An 18,683-nucleotide genomic window follows, 5' to 3' on the forward strand; every position below is an offset into this window, starting at 1 on the left:
GTATATTTATTTCATGGAACTTCATATTACTCTCGTTCCTCTTTGATAAGCCACACTCGTTTTTCTATCAACAAAAATGCTGTTTTCAATATGCTTCTTAAAAGCGAACAACAGGCCGGGCTCTGACAACACGCGGAGCAGCTCAGGACAGCGCTGACGGCAGCCTGCAGAAACCGGGGAGCTCACAGCCCCTCGAAGGGCTCCAGGGTTGTTTTCAATCGAGAGAGAGTATTTTACCAGAAAAATCCCATGAAAGCACTGGCAGCTACAAGTCACGAAAGAGCGTGCATACCAAGCCTGTACATGCCACTTCAGAATACCCAAACAGAATTTATAACAATTGAATATAGACATGACCCCAAACCACTAAGTCAACAGAGGTGTTCAGGTACCAATTAATGGACTTGATTTTTGGCCTAAAGTACAGATCATGGTGTGGTCAGGTAGCAAAGAACTAAGTCAGCTAATTTCAGACGGCCTGTATAAATACTCTCAGATATTTTAGTGGCAACAGCTCCTGCATGAGCAGAGAAGTCACATATCTTCCAAGAGAAAAAGACGTTTAAAATCTCTTGTTGCAGACTGCAGGTGTAGGTGCGCGGTAGGAAGCGCCCGCGGGCAGGGGCTGGAGTGCGGGGGCAGCTCCCGGTTTGCTCCCCGGGTACGGTGACGCAGCAGGAACCCGAGCCAGGGAGCTGCTGGCAGCAGATGGAGCAGAACGGCTGCTCTGCTCCTGCTTTGAAGTCTCATGAGTCTGCCTTTCAGTGGTAATCTCTGGGGTTTTTACATACTTCGTCCTCTACTTTCTAGCAGTAGAACATAGTGCGATACTTCAGGTAGGTCAGAGATTAAAACGGGAATGGTCATAGCACGTAATAATCATGTAAACTGAGCAGTTAATATGTTAATAATTGTCTTTACTAGTATATGATCTGTAATTCAGTGTAATCAGGATTAGGGTATTATCTGTTAGCATGTCAGCAAAATACCTACAAAAACTGGCTCATTAAAGGTTACTGTGGTAGCAGTTTCAGCTACACAACTTCAGCAAACATGTATATATGTCAGCTTCAAGGACTTAGCAGTGTCAGTGCTAACAGGTCCTTGAAAATGAGTATGAATAATAACATGAATTAAAGAAGACCATAGGAGAGTTTAGGTATCTGAAGCAATTTCTATGCTATCACATCCTTTAGCTGCTGCATTTTTATTAAGCAGTTGACTTAGGGGACTGTGATCTTTCCAGATCTTTCCTGCTCTGGTTCTGAATGGTTCTTGTTTTCCCTTCCAAGTGGTGTCACGAGTGGGCTCCCCTGGCACTGCCAGTGGCTCACAGTTGGAAGTGCCGTCCTCTGTGCAGGGACAGACGGGCGATCACAGGTGAGCACTCGCAGTCTGTCGCAGTTCACCCTGGCAGTGACAAGGTACCTCTGCATTCAGCTGTGACGCTTGGCACAAGCTGTGGGACACAGCTGAATTGGCACGTTTATTTCCTTCCCAGAGGCCCTAAGAAGTCAAGTAGCTGTTCCTCTTCTGCCCTGCTGTTCTCACCTGCACATCAACCTCGTTTAAACGCTCGCCATTATTTGCCCCTTCTCCTGGTGGTGTTTCCCAGGAGCAGCACCAGGATGTCTTTGGGGAAGGACTCTTTGTGCTTTTTGCCTTTTCCTGCTCTTGGGGATACCCCTGCCTTAAAAATATAGGCTAAAAGTTGCAAAGTGCAGGCAGAGATCCGTCAGCCTCACCTTACCTCTTTGTATGCGCCCGTGCATTCATAGTAGTCACGAGAAGGCAGGCCAAGCCCAGGCTGGTCAATCTGTACATTCAAATAAAAATTAAGACGTGTTTAGGGACAAAATGCCATAGCACTGTACTGCTCTTCAGTCTATTACAGGTCGCTGATGCTTCACTCTTGCTAAATCATATTCTGGCCAAAGGGGAGTTTCTCTCTCACCCTATTGCCTTCCTTTAATTCTTTTCACTTTCCTTATACTTTTTCTCCATCTTTTCAGTCTTCTTTTTTCTGTTGCTGAACAATGCATGCTACACATAACCAGAGTGACAACCGTGGATGTACAGAAGACAAACCACTCCGAAGATGAGGCAGTTACTGCATCTTTGAAATTCACACATGCAAAGGTCAAGGATCTATTTACCCACTGACAAGAAAGGTCAGACCTTTGCTCTTGTAACTGTAGTGTCAGGAGTACCCGGTGAAGATTCCCCATACGTAATACTGCCTTCCTGGGGATTTTCCATCTGCAGGGATCACCTTAGGTTACAGACAGGGCACCCAACAAAGTGCTCAGCCCCTTTGATGTGGGTGCCAGCTGACGGCAGTCCCGGTAGCGCCTCGCACAGCGCAGCCCTGGCAGCCCCGCTTCTCAGGGACGGGGATTTATGCCCGAACGGCACGGTAAGGAAATCATGTTTCCTTATTTGCTTGCATGCATGTCTAAGTAGATCATGTCTGTCTTCAGTGTACACACAACGTGTGTCTGTATGTCTATATATAGCCGTGTTATTCTCACCTCACTGAGAATAAGCGCATGAGTGCACAGAATAAAGATGTTCACTGCGAGGACAGGCAGGGCACTGTGAAACTGATAGTTTGAGTTTGACAGCTACATAGATTGACACATTCATCAACCGCTTACTCCGGTAAAATTCTAATCACTCCTGTTTTTCCCGGTTAACCTTTATGCTTCTAGTTGTTTTGCTGCACTTTTATGATTGACGAGGTAACGCCACCCAGGAGACTTACATGGATGATGTGTGCTGTGGAATTCTTGTCATCTGTGCCAACAAAAAAATTAATAAGGACCTTTTTTCCATATCTGGAGTTGAGCTGTGCAATAGCTGTCTCGGCTGTCCAAGCGGCACCTGAGCGAATGAAAGGTACACTCAGCCCCTGGTTTGGTAGGCAATAAGAAGTACAATAATTTAGAAATAATGTAGAAAAGGAAATAAACACAGATAATCTTACCATAGGAAGATTCCCAGTTTGTTGTTGCTACAGGCCAGTCAGATATATCTGGCAATAAAGTGATCAAAGGCTTCCCACCTCTGCTATCAATGGTGGCTTTGGAAGGAATGAAATGAGTTACCATGACGTTTGAAAACACACAAATCTTGTATGCTGTTATGAGCTCAGAATAATGAAGCTGAGAAATATGTCTTTACCATCACCACAATAGGAGCACGTTCTGACGAAGAGCTGTGCTCTAACATGTCATTTAAAAACCGTTTAAGTCATGCCTGCAAACAGCATGTGCAATTCCTTGGGACCATGACACTGAGGAACTGTTTTATTTTCACTACTTGAAATAATAGTTTTGAGAAGTATTACTGACATTACAGACACTATAAAAACACGATTCAGGAAGCACTGCTGATCATTTTGCTGCTCCTCATTCTAGCAGCAGCATCCAGCTCAAATGCCTGAAATAAATGATCTCCCTGTGTTTCCAGAGCCTGGTTGGCTGCTTGGTTCTCACCTCATCCCTGGTAATTTCTACCGAAGAAGTTAACTCACACTTAACTGAAAGGATGTGAATTTAAATATCTATAGCAAACTGCTAACTGAAGAGTAATGTAATCATCTCACCTAAAATATCAAAGCTAGTAAAACAGGAGATAAAATACTAATTTTATTATTGACATTCATATTTGAGTCTATAGTATGGATACAGTTGAGTTTTCACAAAGAATTTCTGGAAACTCGTGCACAGAAGGTAGGAGGATATAGGTACAGCTGACTGTGAAGATGAGAGTGTTTGGATATGTATATATCCTATATGCAGTAAAGTCAGGAGGCACTTACTTTCATTGATGCAGGATCTGTACAGAGTTTTTGCCTTCTGCACTGCTGATATATCATTGCTGCTCGGTGTGTCAAGGACATCTGAAACACACAAACAGCAAACAGGTCTGAATGTCTGCTCTTTATTGGGAAGATCCCCAAGGAGCCCATCTCTCCGCTGCGGCCGGGTGAGGCTGTAGTGTCCAGGCTCTGTTGGGCTGTGCATCAGGGTGCTGTACAAACAGCCAAACTGTAAGAAAGAGCCTCAAGAAGCCTCATCTGGCGCCTCCACTGGTGCAGCCGATGCCTCTTGGCTCAGGCGCCGCGGTCCAGCTCAGCCCCGTGCCTGTGGGCCTTGCCCACCCTCTCAGAGCTATTGCAATTACTACTTTACAATTACTTTACAATTACGATATTCAGTCTGGAGAGAGTGGCTTAGAGAATATTGCATGAGTATAAATTGGCTTCCTTGTCTGTTATTTTCATCTGAAAAATGGGAATATGAACAATTGGATTCTATTGCATTTTGTGGAAAAAGGAATACTTGTAAGCTGATGATGTGACTGGTGAGGAAGCTCGTTGCCTGTTCTTTGGGACTGCGCTGGTGGAATCCAGCCCTGCGGCTGAGCTGGACACGGGCACCAATCCTTCACCTGGCTGGGGTGCTGGGCCGCGTGTGGGCAGCGCATGGAGTTCAGGTGTCAGAGCGCACGGTGCGGGAGCCACAGAGGTCAGCTCTGGTCAGCTCCACCGCTCAGGAACAACAGCGTCACTCCACAGCATTCTCCAAGCAAAGTCTGGGGTAGGTTTGTCCTGAACTGAACATAAAAACCTGAAATATTTGGTAGTATTTTAAGCTTTGCTAGACAACCACATCTTATTAGGGTGACATGTAAGCCAAAGAAGAAACTTTATATAGTCCACAAACATAAATCCCACTGACCTTTTAAAACAACTTCTAGTTCGTCTCTTAAAATGTCAAAGTTACTATAACGGGAGCTGGTTTCTGGAATGACGTTCCTCTTAAGCCATCCTCCACAGGCATATTGGTAAAAATCGTCGCAGGGCTCTGCACTGGTGTCCATGTTCTCAAGGATCCGGGCGGCTGTAACACGAGGCAAATCAAGGCATAAAGAATCTTTAGAGACAAGAAATGAATACATTTGTTTGCTCTGAAGAGGGAAGTAATAAATATATGTAGTTTAGAATAGGCTCAAGCCTGCTTGAATGTTCTAGACCAAAGTACTAGTCAGTGAACAATGAATTACTATTCCTCACTGCCCATAGCTCCTAGACTTACACGTTGCCTGTGTTACTGAGGGGGTCTGTAAGGGTGATCAAGCACAGGAACGGGCTGCCAGGGAAACTGCAAAATCTCCATCTGGGAAATAACCAAAACCTGACCAGACGAGACCCTGAGCAGCTTTCTGTGGCCGCCCCTGCTTTAAGCGGGGCCGCTGGAGTGTATGATCTCCAGCCCCAACCGTTCTGTGGCTGTGTAGCCTCTGGCGCTTGTTTCGGTCCAGTTTGCCCTGTTCCACTGAGGGGAAGGGCTTTGCTTTCAATGGTTGCACTTTATTCCTGTCCTAGCTCCACCTGTCAGCTGGTATTACCGACAATTTCTGTTTTGAGGGCACGCTCATGAACCGCTGTGCCCTGTCCCTGGGGTGATGTGGGTGTTAGTCCAGCAAGAAGGCCTTTACCTGCCAGCCCTGCCAAACAGTGACGGTAGGACAGAGAGATCTCTGACACCAGAACACGCTTCTTACCCCCTGTCCTGTCACTTTCGCAAAGAAACCTACGTCTTGCAGAAATCCGAGAAATTATTAACAGTCTGTGTAATAGCAAACCGTGCTTTAACAGTGGAACCGGGCTGCTCTGTTCGTAGCCAGCACCTGTTTAATCTTCCTTGCCTACTATTGTCACAGAAGAAATTCTCATCTACCCGAGTGTTTCTGCTGGAGAGTGCAGGTCAGGCAGTATCACCTAACCCCCTTCTACCAAAACCTGAACGTCAATACTGTGAACCTAACAGAAAGAGCTCAGTCACGGGAACACTTGTCTGCCACTTAGGGCTTCGTGCAAAATCCATGTATTCTCCTCAAGAGCCTAATTCGCACGTCTGAACCCCAAGATAACCCTTTGTTATTTGGCTGACACCACAGGTATATTAAAATCATTGAACGGTGACTTTGTTACCAAGCAGGCCCATGAGCACGGTGACACACAACCGCCCCTGCGAGGTCAGTGGGACCAGTTAGGCTGGACAGAATCCTAACTGCGCTTTCAGTTATTTATAAGCTGAAACTTGTGCCCAAAGCGGCTTTATGGCTGTACACACGGAGACATTAATAAGTGTGACACCGATGGATATTTTGTTATTTTAATTCTAATGCAGGTTCATTCATACATACACCATGTGTTTTATATGTGTTTTCATCCTTTTCATTAGTCCTCAGTATTGCTTTGAGGAACCAGTGCTTGGGTTTGTTCCTATTCTCTCTTGTTTGTTCCATTTTCTAATTGTCACTGGAGAATGTAGAACCTTATCTCAGTTGCTTTTAATTGTTGTTACTGTAGTACTCCTGATTGCCAGTCGTTCCTTTAATAGCTTACAAATAAAGTAATATATGCTGACTTGGGGAGGATAGAAGTGAAACTGATATGAGATCAGAATTCCCTGTTTTCATCAGTCTGTGCTGCCCAAGCTCAGGAAAATTAGCGGAGTGTGTGAGTTTGTTAAAAAAATGCTCAAACGCACAAATTATTAACACATGGTATCTTTGTGTGCTGCACTGGAATGGATTTCACAGACCTTGCTAAGCGGTTGCTGGTGGTTACCCTGTGTGTAAGTGCAGGGCGGGGCGCTGGAGGGACTCAGAGAATGGGGACATTGGGGACACTGGGGAGCTGGGTAGCAAAAGAGGGAAAGCAGCATTAACTGATCTGGAGGAGAAAACAGCAAAGAGAACTATAGATGAGGGAAAGGAGAGCAGGGGAAACCACCCGCTACCTACAGCAGAGTAAGTGCTGTGCGACTCAGCCCTGCTCCCGTGCATTGCAGTGGAGTTCAGACCAGGACGTTAACCAAGAGTCCTCCGTGCAGTTGTTACCGAGGGATGAAGTTAACCTGTCACACTATAGGATCTGGAACTTTTTCTGGACGTGCAGATTAACACTGCATCTCCTCAGACAGTGGCAGGGATGGCCACCAACGATCAAGACTTCATTTAATGTACCTTCGTTAGAGACCCCGTTTCTGCTCCAGGTGTGGCATGGAGGGGTGTGGGGAAGAGCCACCTGTGATTGACGTGAAGCGTTTCTGCAGCTGGAGGCGTTCTGTGGCAGGACAGCCTGAGCCTTACAGTGGCCAGACCCTGGTGACTTTGTGACATCTGACAACACTACAGCACAGATTTTACACGTATAGAAGAAATCTGCTAAGAACACTCTTTGGGTTTGCAGATGCTGTGCCTCAGTGTGCCGTACTTGCACGCAGTTACATGGGAACGTGACATGGCGGTACTTGTGTGTAAAAATATACAAATTAATTTGGAAGTTAGATGTTTTTATTCTTACCTGATTTTATGCAGTCTGATGTCTTGCAAACCCCGTCTGAAAGAGGATACAATCGTATTCTTAATTCCTTAATGAATGTCAGTATAATAAAACCTACTGTAAATATTTTCATTTAAAGTCACTTTAGAGTTGCATTTAATTGCAGTAAGATAAAATGGACACTTCACACTCAGTGAATATTTATAGGATCAGGCTCTAAATTTAAATACGGTTTTCTTCATCCCTGTAGGGTCATTCAGTGCTAGTGACTCGTGTGGAATTTTTGTAGAGTAAAACATTCAATCAGTTAGAGCTGAGCAAAATATTATTGTATAACAAAGAAGAAATTGGACTCAAGAAATGGACTGAAGACATTTGCAAAGTCAGCTGGAATTTCACAATACCCTTCAATGACAAGAAAGTCTTGGAGAATTGAAAACTCTGGGACATGGACTCTGAAGTCTCCTCAACCACATACAAGGTTCAGGAATGTGGAAATTGTTCCTTTTGAGACTTCAGAAATAAAACATTTTTTATTATTCATTTCAGAATAGCATTTTCCATTCCCTAATTGAACTGGACTGTAATAAAAAGTTTAACCAAAATCATTAAGTACTTAAAAATGAAACATTTCCAATGTCAGGAAACATTCTATTTTGACCCCAAATGGAAATATTAGCCTGTGTTATCTTTTCCAGAAATGATCAGGGTATTTACCCCTCAACTGAATTACTTTCAAGTCTATTATATGGCTGCTGAATCACAAACCTCTCTGTAACTACACTCACTATGAGGTTCTGCTGCAGCAGCCTGTAAAAAGAAAAGCCAGGGTTTTCATCCATATCCAGGGAATAGGAGGAGCCCCGTAGCTGGGGTTTGTGCAGCAGAGTTGGTTTTGGAGGTTTTGCTTCCCGAGGCAGTCATTACAAACACAGGTACTGCTGGGTCAGACACGCAGATGGTTTGTGTTCACCACCGCTCTGCGGGACCAATGAACGTATGGAGGGAGTCCTTGCTGGAAAAAAGCCCTTTTGTGTCAGCAGCAGTAGGTGGAGATGCAGCTTCACCTTTCAGATCATTGTGTCATACTGTCCAGTGACATACATGGGAAATATGGCTATGATGTAGCTATTAATCATATTTTATACGGTGGGTCAGGTACAATTTTGTGTTATTGGGCAAATAATTCTGAGCTGACGTCATTTTCTTCATGTTTGATGTAGCGCAGCTATACGCACCATGCAGCACAGTTTTTCTGATACAACATTTTAATACAGATTTTTTTGTTACTACATATCAACACTCTATTTATTTAAGCATTTTTTCATTATTTCTCAGGGAACTTTTATACTCCTCTGCATGTGTATGTTCGAAGACAGTTTCCGTGTACTCACCGTCATAGGTTGCGTACAGGACGATCATGGTGACGGCTACAATAGCCAGCAGGATCACTACCACAGCCAGCCCGATTTCCAGGCCACTCCACCGCAGCTTTTTCTTTGGTTTTGGAGTATTCATTTCAGTTATATCCATCTGGCTTTCCGACTTGCCCATAACCCAGCGTCTGAAAAGGAAAAGGGAAAAGTCACTGGAGGACTGACCCTGAGCCACAGCTCTTGGAAACGGCTCTCAGCTGCACAGTAGCAAAGATGTTTTCTGGGTGAGTTTTCACATTCTTTGTAACATCACTAGAACATCAGTCATTACATTAAATATTCTCTCCTTGTCACCCACACACAAGTACATACCATGCGCTACTTGTCTTCCTTCCCGTGAACAGGCCACCAAATAGAAAAGGCAGGCAAACAAATGCAGACGTGTTTCAAACGTACCCTTGTGGTTTAATCTTGTGTGATGGTACAGGAGTTCGCAAGCCCACAAAAAGCAAGTCTCTCTGCTTGAATAAAAATTAACTTAATCTGCCAATTGCTTATCTAACGCCGAAGGTCAAAATGTGCCATTGTGCTTTGCTGTCATTTCTTATAATATTATGTAAGCAATTCTTGAGTAGAGCTTTACAGCTGTCTCTAAAAATAGAAAATCCCGATGAGGCTGTGCTGGGAGCCCATCACATTCACACCGAGAGCGAACCTCCCGGCGATCTTAACCAAGTGCAGCCGCCCTCTCTTTGGAGGTGAGAACACTAAATCAGCACTAACTACCACACACACCGAACGGTGTGAATGTGGATGGGCTCCCATCACTCACGGGATGTGGACACGTTGAATGCTATTTCTGTCGCTCTTCAGAGGTAACTCGGCCACCTTTTGCAGTACTGCTGTTCTGCAGTTCTTTGCTCTTTCTTCATCTCCTCCCACTTACTGAGGGCCAGACTTTGATCTGCTGACAGATTAAAATTCCTATACATAGAGCAATGTATTTCTCAGCATTTCACAATGAAAACTCGACACCTCCATTCTCCAGGCCCCTCACAGGGTCAGCCCGGGGTGCAGGTCAGGGCATCCAACTCCTTGTATTCATCACACCCTCTCCCCGCTCTCTATGTCCGTGTAACAGCAACAGGGGAACCCTTCTGTTTCTGCATCCATTCAAGTCTAAGATTTGAACTCAGTTATTTCAAGCTGGTTTAACCATTTTGTAGGCTTGTGTTAATCTTTGTCTCCTAGGCTGCTGTAGTCTTTCAGCCAGCCAGTCTTCGCTTCTCCTCTGGACATTCTGTTCCTGTCTGATGTGTGTTCCTCAGTTTCCAGTATCTCTTCCTCTCTGGGGTGCCCACCTCACCCCAGTGCTGGATCCTCCACTGCAAAAACGTGTCACTAAGTGTGGATGGTTACTCGTAGAATGAAGATGTCACATAGCTGGGTATTATGGACCTGAGTCAACAGATCCTGCGTTCCATGTGTCTCCCTGGATCCTTGGACACTCACACTAACACTGTCTCTAAAGCAATGACAGAACATGTATTCAGTGTCTTGCCTCCCCCTTTGTCGCTCCTCCCTGGACATCAGGATGCACGAAGTGACTGGTGGTGCTGGAATCCCACGAGGTCTGCCCAGCCTCTGGCTTTCCAAACCCATAGGGACCATCACAACCACTTTCGTCTCATGAGCTGCTCTTTTTCGCTGCAGAGTCGGTTTTTGGTCAAATCAGCAAGTGGTTTCTGAGCCACAGGAATGAAATCCCACAGAACCATGTAAAAGAGCGAACTATGTAGAAATTGGCCCTGCACTAACAGATGATAGAAGAGCAGATTAACCATTTTATCCTTCTCACTGTTGGTCATATTAAACAGCAAAAAATGTTATTTATATTGACTACTGACCAGGCCCCAGAATCCTCTGAATACTTGGAGCCTAATTTAAGAAATGATGCTCATGTTCTGGCTGATGGTGTCTTCAGAGCACTGAAAACACAGTTGATTAGATCAGCAAGAAACACCGTTCCTTTCATGTGCAAATGTGTTCTTACAGTCAGCTAAGTTCCTCCAAGTGAGCTCATCTTTCTGTTCTGCGGGAGTGCTCCTCGTGTTTAAAGGCATCCCACTGACTCATTTTTACTTGTAGTTATTTAGAGAACTTACCTGTCTGCTTTAACCAGGTAAAAGCTTCTTTATGTGCTAATTGCAAGCACAGCAAAAGTATGGGAAGAATTTAAACAGATATAAGCCTAGGTATTACAGTTTCCTTACATTTCTCTTAGTGCTTCTGTGATCCCCTCTGCCTACTGAAGCGTAGGTACAACAGACAACTGAAATTATTTTGATCCTGCTCTAGGTGGCACAGGGAGTTAATACATTCGCTTTTCTTTTCGGGATGTGTATGGTAAAAATCGCATTGTGGCTTTCTTGGTTCTCGGTGTAGTCTCTACAGAAAACGTAGCGCATCTCAAGAGTACGTTGTGGTGTGTTTCTAATCACTTGTGTAGCGCGCCCCGTGCGGATGAGCTACCCCGGGCACGGTGAAAGACGCAACGGGTGAGGAGGCCACGGGGCGTCCCGGCACCTTCCCCGCCGCCGGCCGCGCGGGGGGGTTCCCAGCCCCGCCGCCCTGGCCCCCCCGGGCGCGGGCGGTGGCGCCGCTGGGTGGCGCGGCGGGCGGGAGGGAGGGGCGCTGCCGCCGCCGGGCTGTGCGGCCCCGCCGGCCGGTTCGGTCCCGCCGTGCCGGCCGGGCTGCCCGGGCGGGCTCGGGGCGCTGCTCCAGGAGGCTGGATCCGCAGCCCTGCCCGCCCCGACGGCACAACTCCCGGTGCCCGCAGCACGCACGCTGGGGAGGCTCCGAACTTAGGGACGGTCAGAAATGCCCTCGGGAATACCGGGCAGGGAAGCCGCGTGAGACCCGTCCGTCCCGCCCCGCTCCCGCCGCCCCTGTCCCTGTACTCACCGGCAGGCGCTCGGAGGGGTCCGGTCCCGGGGCCGCCACACACATCCCCGAGCAGCGCCGGGCGGAGGCGGCGCGGGGCGCCCCGAGGCGGGGGGCAGCGCCCGCGGGTCCCGGGGGAAGGCGGCGCAGGCCGGGCTGGCTGGGCTGGCTAGGCTGGCGGGGCGCCGGGCGGCCGGCGGGGCTCAGCGCCCGGCCCGCCCGCGGCCAGCGGCGGGGACACGGGGCGCCGGCATCGCCGGGACATCAAAGCCCGGGGCGCTCCCCGCTGCTCGCCGCCGCACAGCGAAGCTGCTGGCAATCAAAGGAGCCCTTGTCTGCGGGCTGCCGGCCGAGCAGTTCTCCGGGTGACCTGAAGGCTTCTTCCTCTTCGCGATCATAAAAATGTGATGGGGCAGGAAACAAACAAACAAGCCCCCCCGCCCCGACAAACCACGCTCTTCACCTCGCAGAGCTTCCCCGAGCGCTTAGGTAGCGGGGAGGGCAGGAGCTGCCGCCCGCAGTCAGGCGGGGCGATGAGCGCTATGTCCGATGGAGCTGCCCCATCCCCGAGCCGGGACCGGCGCTCCCCGGCCGCCTGTGCCCGCCGCGCTGCCGGGGGAAGGAGAAGCGAGAGCCGAGCGGGAGTGGAGAGCAGCCTGCGCCTTCCTTCCCCGCCGGCTTCTCATTTCTTTGCAGTCCGTTCAAGAGAAGGAAAGGGATGATGCACGGGGAAGGTTAGCGGCTGCATGTCTGCAATGCTTGGTGCCCGTTTCCATGCAGACTCTTTGCCTTTGTCAAATTAATGCAGTCACACACCCTCTGCAAGATCTCATATCCTCATTCACTGAGCGATTTCTTCTCAGGAGGGAGACAGCTGTGACTTCTTGCATGGAGAGGCAGCTCCTGGCTCTCTCATAGAACCTGCTCCCAGACAAGTATCAAAAGATACTTGTTTCATTCTTACTAAATTTCATTTTTATTAAGTTTCGTTTTTACTGATATATCTGCAGACATCAGAAGCATCAAGGAGTTACTGTCATTCCTTTCCTCAAACCAGACATAACACTCAGTTATGCTGCCTTCCTGAAAGCACCTTTATTACCTCTGAGACAGAAATGGCAGCTGAAATTCCTGAAATCTTTTATTACCAGCTACAGACGCTCAAATCTCTGCTGCTCCAGAGGGGCAACGTTCCTCCCCTCCAAGGAGGGTGGAAACTGACCACTGCCTTCTCTATGGAACCGCACAGCAAATGAGCCGCAGAGCAGATGAAACAGAGAGAGGAGGCTGAAAAGGTACTAACTCAGCATTAGCTGGGAAAACGAAGCATTTTTGCAAAATGAACATCTAAAGAAGAAACAAGAACAAATAAGGTTTTATTCACAGAAAAGGCAACAGAAGTACCAAAACTATGCCGGAAAAACACTTCAAGAAGTCTAGAGAACAAAAATACTATATTTTCTTACAGGCAGGAGGGGGGAAAATGCAGGTTGTATCTTTTCCAGAATCAGTGTTCAAATTAATGTAAGTATCTCACTGCCAATCTTTCCTGCACTAATTCTTGCAGAGTTCCATTCCGGTTCCTAGAACAAGCCAACGCTCCGGCAGGTCAGGCCTGACGTTACTGCTGCCTTAAAGACACCTAATGCAAACCATCTCATCCAGCAACATGAGAACATAGGAACTGTTAAAACTGTGTGATTTTGTAACTAGATGCCTATCGTAAAGCCTTGACTACAACAGAGCTTGAAAAGCAGAGGGTGATGTATGTGAACAGACTGAAGTGGCAAAAAAGGACTTGTTCCAAAAATTCTAGGTGAATCAAAAAAAAAAGCGTAACTGCCTAATTCGCCACACAGAGAGAAAAGGGAGAAACTCAACTGGAAAACTGTAAATAGTCCAAAGATGACTAACATGTCTGACTGGCAGTGTGAGAATTTCCACCCTTGGAGAACCTTGTGCTTGGAAAGAGGGATTAGACATTCGTATATCCGCAGGCTACGAGAGGTGTGATCCGTGAGTCAAGTGCCGAGATTCCTGTTTGGAGCTTACTTGGAGCAATCTCCCATCCGCTCACCAGTGTGAGACCGTGCCCGAGAATAAGCAAAGACCTATTGCTGATGCTCCCGTGGGCGCTGGGAGCAGCGAGGTTTGTAGCAGGAGACTCGGCGCTGTATTAGGCCTGTGCTGGAGCCCAAACGTCCCCTGTCCCCCTGCCACCCACCCTGCCTCTGCTGAACAGAGACTTGCAGTGAGTGGCACACACATGAAGCTCCATCTTGAACTGACCTTCAAGCTCCACATAGGAACAACTTCTACAAATTCCTCGCCGAGATCAATAGTTTGTTTGGTCATTTATCCCCTGTAATTTAAGGGATAAGAAGACATCTATAGCGTCATTCTATTAGTGGGAATTCCTTACACATTGCTAAAGTGTACAGCCAGTGCCAAGGTGAACCAAAAAGCAGATTACAGCTTGTACTGCTTCCTGTCAAACCTTCAGTATTGGCTTTCCCCTTACTCAGTTTCATCTTTCTAGTACTGTAATTTCACAAAGCTGAAGAAACAAAAGGCAGGCTGACAACAGAAAGTTCACCCCAGAACCGAAAAAACAATGAAACCCTCACATTTAGAGATTAGAACAGTTTGTCCTCATCACCTTCCTGAGTTGTGTTACACTCAAGTAATCCTACTGCTTTCAGTAGAAATAGAAGATGAAGAGTGCACAGGTTGGTCCTCGAGGGGTAAGTTCAATGGGATGTGGCACCGCTGCGACACTGCTCTGGGCTGCTGATGGACACCAGATACAGATACAGCAAATACAGGGCACGTGTGCAGAACCAAGGGAAACTCAGCATATGATTTAGAGAGATCATGAAAGGAGGAGTTAATGAAAGCACAGTGTCATCAGTGTCCTTGAAAACCAGAGGTTTCTGCTCAGTACTAATTTGAGAGGAGATAGTAGCACCATCTCTTAAGCAGCAGTCGCTAGGGAAGCGTGCTTCCCAAAAACTGTGGCCACAGGTAGTTGAGAGCAACATACAAAAATGGATGCACTGTCCAGCCTTCAGGAAAACAAACTGCGTCACAGCAGCTCCGCCTGAATGCTTTATCAAGTGAAGAAAAGCCAATAACCCATTCAATACTGTTTTCTCCAGTTGGTCCAAACTGACAACAGTAAGACCTTATTCTCAACATGACCCCTGGATGGCATTTAGGAAATTAAGACTCACTTATATTACTGTGAAACAATGCTGATGATACTTGTATTTCCTTTTGGGAAAGCTCAGTTTTCCCAAGTAACAAAGTCCGTGTTCAAGAAAGAAACAGCAGTCACCATTATGCTGCCTGTGTGGCTCTGCCCATCTCCCTGCAGCTGGTCCCCTGTCCCCGTCCTGTGTCACAGGCTCACGGGCCGTGTGCCTTCCCCACACGGCCCCGTGCGTGCTCGGCGCAGTTGCACTGAGTTCAGATGCTAAAGTCTAACACGCTGTTTACTCACTTGTGGTTTTTCTCTTGGTAGGTTTGTAATGGATCCAGGGCTGGGTAATTTCTCATTCAGGAAAGTAAACAGACTCGCTCTCAACATATTTGCTTCAGTGCCTAAATTATTCAGGTCTAATTGTATTGTGTTGCAAAGCTTTGTCTTTGTGAGTCTACAGGCTCTGCAGTGTGACTGATTCGCAGGTGTTTGCAAGCGTGATAAAATGCTTGGCTGAAAAGCTACGGTTTGTTTTGGTCTGTTTTTGAGCTTGCCTGAAAGCCACACACAAAGCTTCCGTTAGCACAGCCTAACAGACTTTTGGGAGCCCTGAATTTCTCTGCAGCCATCCTGGCAATCGCATTTGTAAGCGTTACTGGGAAAATAGCGGGTGGGTTTCGTTGAAGAAATATGCAAAAACTGAAGTGAGGTAGAACTGCACATGAAATACGCAGAGAGCAGAGAGGTTGGTAACGGTATAAACACAGAAGCAAAAGGTAAGAGACAGAACTCGGATGAATTAACGACAAGGATTCCTGCGCAGCGCGTACGACTGTGCAAAGCTCAGTCACGCTTTTCTGGTTACCTTTAAAACCACAGCGCTGCAAAAGCAAAACGAGCACAAGCACAGAGAGGCCTTTGCTCCAGCAACAACTGGAGCAGAAAGTACTGCAGACACGCACAAGGAGCCACCAGCACGGCGCGCTCCCAGCAGCTGCTCACCCCTGGGCTCCGTGCCCCGGGGAAGCTCCCGCCGCGCCTCAGGCGGCCGGTGCCGCACTCACCCGGTGCTGCACTCACCCGCCGCCGTGGTGCCACATGGCCCGGTCCCGCACTGCGGCCCGCCGCGGGGGAGAGGAGCCGGCTCGTCGTGCTGCGCGTTCAGTGAGAACGAGGAACCGCGGCCGCCTCAGCCCGCCTGGAACCTTCTGGAAGAGGCGGCGGGGCCGTCAGGGGGCGCTCGTCGGGCGCTGAGGCGGCGTCGCGCGGCCGGGGCGGGGACTGGGGGCCCGGCGGCCGCAGCGAACGCGGCAGTTGTTGTGATTGTGATTGTTGTTAATTGTTACAATTGTTGTCGGTGTGGTGAATTCTGCCCGCCCGAGGAGGGGCCCTGCTCCGTGTGACCCCGTGCGGCTCAGCCCTCGTTCCCTGAGCGGACTTCTCTGTCATGTGAGTAAGAGCTCAATAGGTATTGTGTGGTAACGCAATAACCAGTCGTTGTACGTGTCAATTTCTGGTATTAATAGTTCAGAAATTTAAGATAGAGGCGAGATGTCTTCTGAAGGTCATGGCATTAACCAAAAAGTCGTGTTTTGCCTACCTTCTGTGGAAAAAAGAGGGTCTCTGAGGTTCCATTGTAGAGCACCCAGAGGCCTAGGAATGGAGTGGAGAAAGAGCTGACAGAAGTCAAGCAGCTCTGAACACCCCTGACGTGTTCAGTGCCACCTGCATCTGGATCTTCACAGTCACAGAACAGATGCTGAGAGTGGCCTGGAGTTACTGGGCAATAACTGGTCCTGCACTTGTTAGAAATTGAAGTGACACCGTGTAAAATCTTGTGTGAGCTCCTGTAACGTGGTGCTTGAGCAGAGTGTGCCCAGGACGCTGGTGGCGCCTGTGCCACACGCTGTGGACGCCCTTTGAGAACCGAGTGCGCTCAGACGAGCTCTCATGTGAGTTCCCTTTTCAAGGTCCGCTTTGCTGTTAGTGTGGTGGTTACCTGGACGTGTTTGGAGAGCAGCTCTTGGTGAGTCCATAGAGCCACAGGACCTTTGGGGTAACACGGCCCTTGTTGCTTTCTCCAGAGGCTTGTAAAGAATGTCATCAATAATTAATCAAAGATACAGTGAGTATCTGCTCCCATAGTATGCAAATTAAAAGTGCAGCAAAGAACCAAGAGAAAAAATATTTATTATTTCAGTGAGTTAAAGTGATTTTTTTTGTATTTATATTTTTGTCTTCTGTGTCTTTACCTCACATGCTCCAATCTAAGGATCCTGTCCAACACCACTTTGAATTAGCAAATAGCAAACACATAATTAACTAAATACAAACAGTAGGGCATCGCAGTGCTGTGTGGGAGTTACGTACAAGATGGCGTTCTGCCGAAATCCTGCACACCTGTGCTGTGCGCTGCCACAGGACGTTGTTGGTGGGTGAGGAGGTCTTTGTCGGGAGACACAGGCTCCTTGAAGAACAGATCCCAAAGTGAGTGTTTTCTCGGTGGGTCCGAAAATGTCAGGACTGGTAGAGCCGCTGCTCAGGTTGCGCCCTGCTGAAGGGTATGATTCTTTTCATTGCCATTTGCTGTTACAACAGTGAGCCATTGACATACTGCAAGCCTAACAGGCCTGCTGAACACTAAAGGCCATGTGTGCTCTGAGTGTTGAGTACACTTACAATCAAGAAAATTATTAAGGCTGGAAGGTATTAAAAATGAGAGGAAAGAAATGTCTAAATGTAGGATGTCAGATTAAAATATTCATAAGTAATGTGTAGGTCACTGGAAAGCAATCAGCCACAACTTCAGCAGACAGTAAGCGATGCCGCCTTGCCTGGCTTCGTGGCAAACCAATAGTCACATTTGCTGTTGCTTCTTGCTGCTTGCGCCCTAGATCGGAGTTTCTTTTTGCCATCCAAATGACATAAGCAAGTAATCTGCAAGAAAAATAAGTTCTGTTGCAGTGTCACAGATTAGCTGGCTCCGTGTCCCTGGACAATGAGATAATTTGAACAAAGTCCATGACTGAAATGTCTCTTTTTGGTCTTTTCTTAATCCCCAGTGACAAAGTGTAAAGCTTGCCTAACACGAGTACTGTATATATAGAAAACGGGGAAAACCCCTATAGAAAACAGGGAGAACATTCTGTGATTCTGTGAACAGGGGGAGTTGTCCTGTTCCAAACCATCTTTCTCAGGTCACATCTGGGAGAGAAAATAACCAGTTTTTCCTAAGGGTTTACATTAGTTTTTCTACCTTCAAATGTGAAAGGGCAAAGCTAATCTTTCTCAGCTGCCGTTTAGTTGTCTCATGTTTTTGATTTGCCTGCTCGCTGACCCTCTTTTCGCTTTATTTTCCTGTTGGCTCTGTCCTTTTTTACTCTCCTCTGTTTCACTGAAGCTATTAGTGTAAGGCGGATCAAGTAATTTCAGAGCTGAGGCAGACCCTTGAACTCACCGTGTTTAATGGATTTGTAATTAGGCCATGTATCCCTGTGAGAATGGGCGACCTGGGAATTTGCCAAGGATTTATAGGGGGATTTAGTAGCCTACTAAGAGTTTCCAGACCTATTAAATTCCTTAAGAAGTTTCAAAGACACCACTGATTTAGGCGGGGAAATATTTTGAACTGGGGCGTCTCTGAATACACAGAAATCTGAGAGAGGCAGGAAAATGCTTTTCTTGCAGAGAACAAGAAAAAGTTTCAAAGATTTTATGATTTAAAGGGCAGAAATAGATTTTCAACATGATCTTGGTACCACGTGGCTGGATTAAACGATATGATGTGTGTTTTCTCTGAAAT

The 18,683-nt window shown here is 47.2% G+C and overlaps 1 protein-coding gene and 1 long non-coding RNA gene across 5 annotated transcripts in view; one reads left to right on the forward strand and one right to left on the reverse strand.

The window, feature by feature from the left end:
- The window catches only part of MME (membrane metalloendopeptidase), a 37,240-nt gene extending 21,176 nt beyond the window's left edge, over nucleotides 1–16,064 (reverse strand). The window contains exons 1-8 of one of the 2 annotated variants that reach the window (XM_071812779.1): nucleotides 15,962–16,064; nucleotides 8,755–8,924; nucleotides 7,382–7,417; nucleotides 4,746–4,907; nucleotides 3,824–3,904; nucleotides 2,987–3,082; nucleotides 2,765–2,883; nucleotides 1,751–1,816 (exon numbers count right to left, since the gene is read on the reverse strand). In XM_071812779.1, coding sequence (XP_071668880.1) covers nucleotides 1,751–1,816; nucleotides 2,765–2,883; nucleotides 2,987–3,082; nucleotides 3,824–3,904; nucleotides 4,746–4,907; nucleotides 7,382–7,417; nucleotides 8,755–8,924; nucleotides 15,962–15,981 — 750 coding nt within the window. In that variant the 5' untranslated portion in view covers nucleotides 15,982–16,064. Of the gene's footprint in view, nucleotides 1–1,750; nucleotides 1,817–2,764; nucleotides 2,884–2,986; nucleotides 3,083–3,823; nucleotides 3,905–4,745; nucleotides 4,908–7,381; nucleotides 7,418–8,754; nucleotides 8,925–11,700; nucleotides 11,852–15,961 lie in introns of those variants that run through there. The other variant, XM_065845043.2, reaches the window with a different exon arrangement.
- The window catches only part of LOC136104864 (uncharacterized), a 62,381-nt gene continuing 55,609 nt past the window's right edge, over nucleotides 11,912–18,683 (forward strand). For all 3 annotated transcript variants that reach the window (XR_011740566.1, XR_011740565.1, XR_011740567.1), the window contains exon 1: nucleotides 11,912–16,330. This is a non-coding gene — a long non-coding RNA (uncharacterized lncRNA). The remainder of the gene's footprint in view (nucleotides 16,331–18,683) is intronic.

This window comes from Patagioenas fasciata, chromosome 9, assembly GCF_037038585.1.
Source record: "Patagioenas fasciata isolate bPatFas1 chromosome 9, bPatFas1.hap1, whole genome shotgun sequence".
Lineage (NCBI taxonomy): Eukaryota > Metazoa > Chordata > Aves > Columbiformes > Columbidae > Patagioenas > Patagioenas fasciata.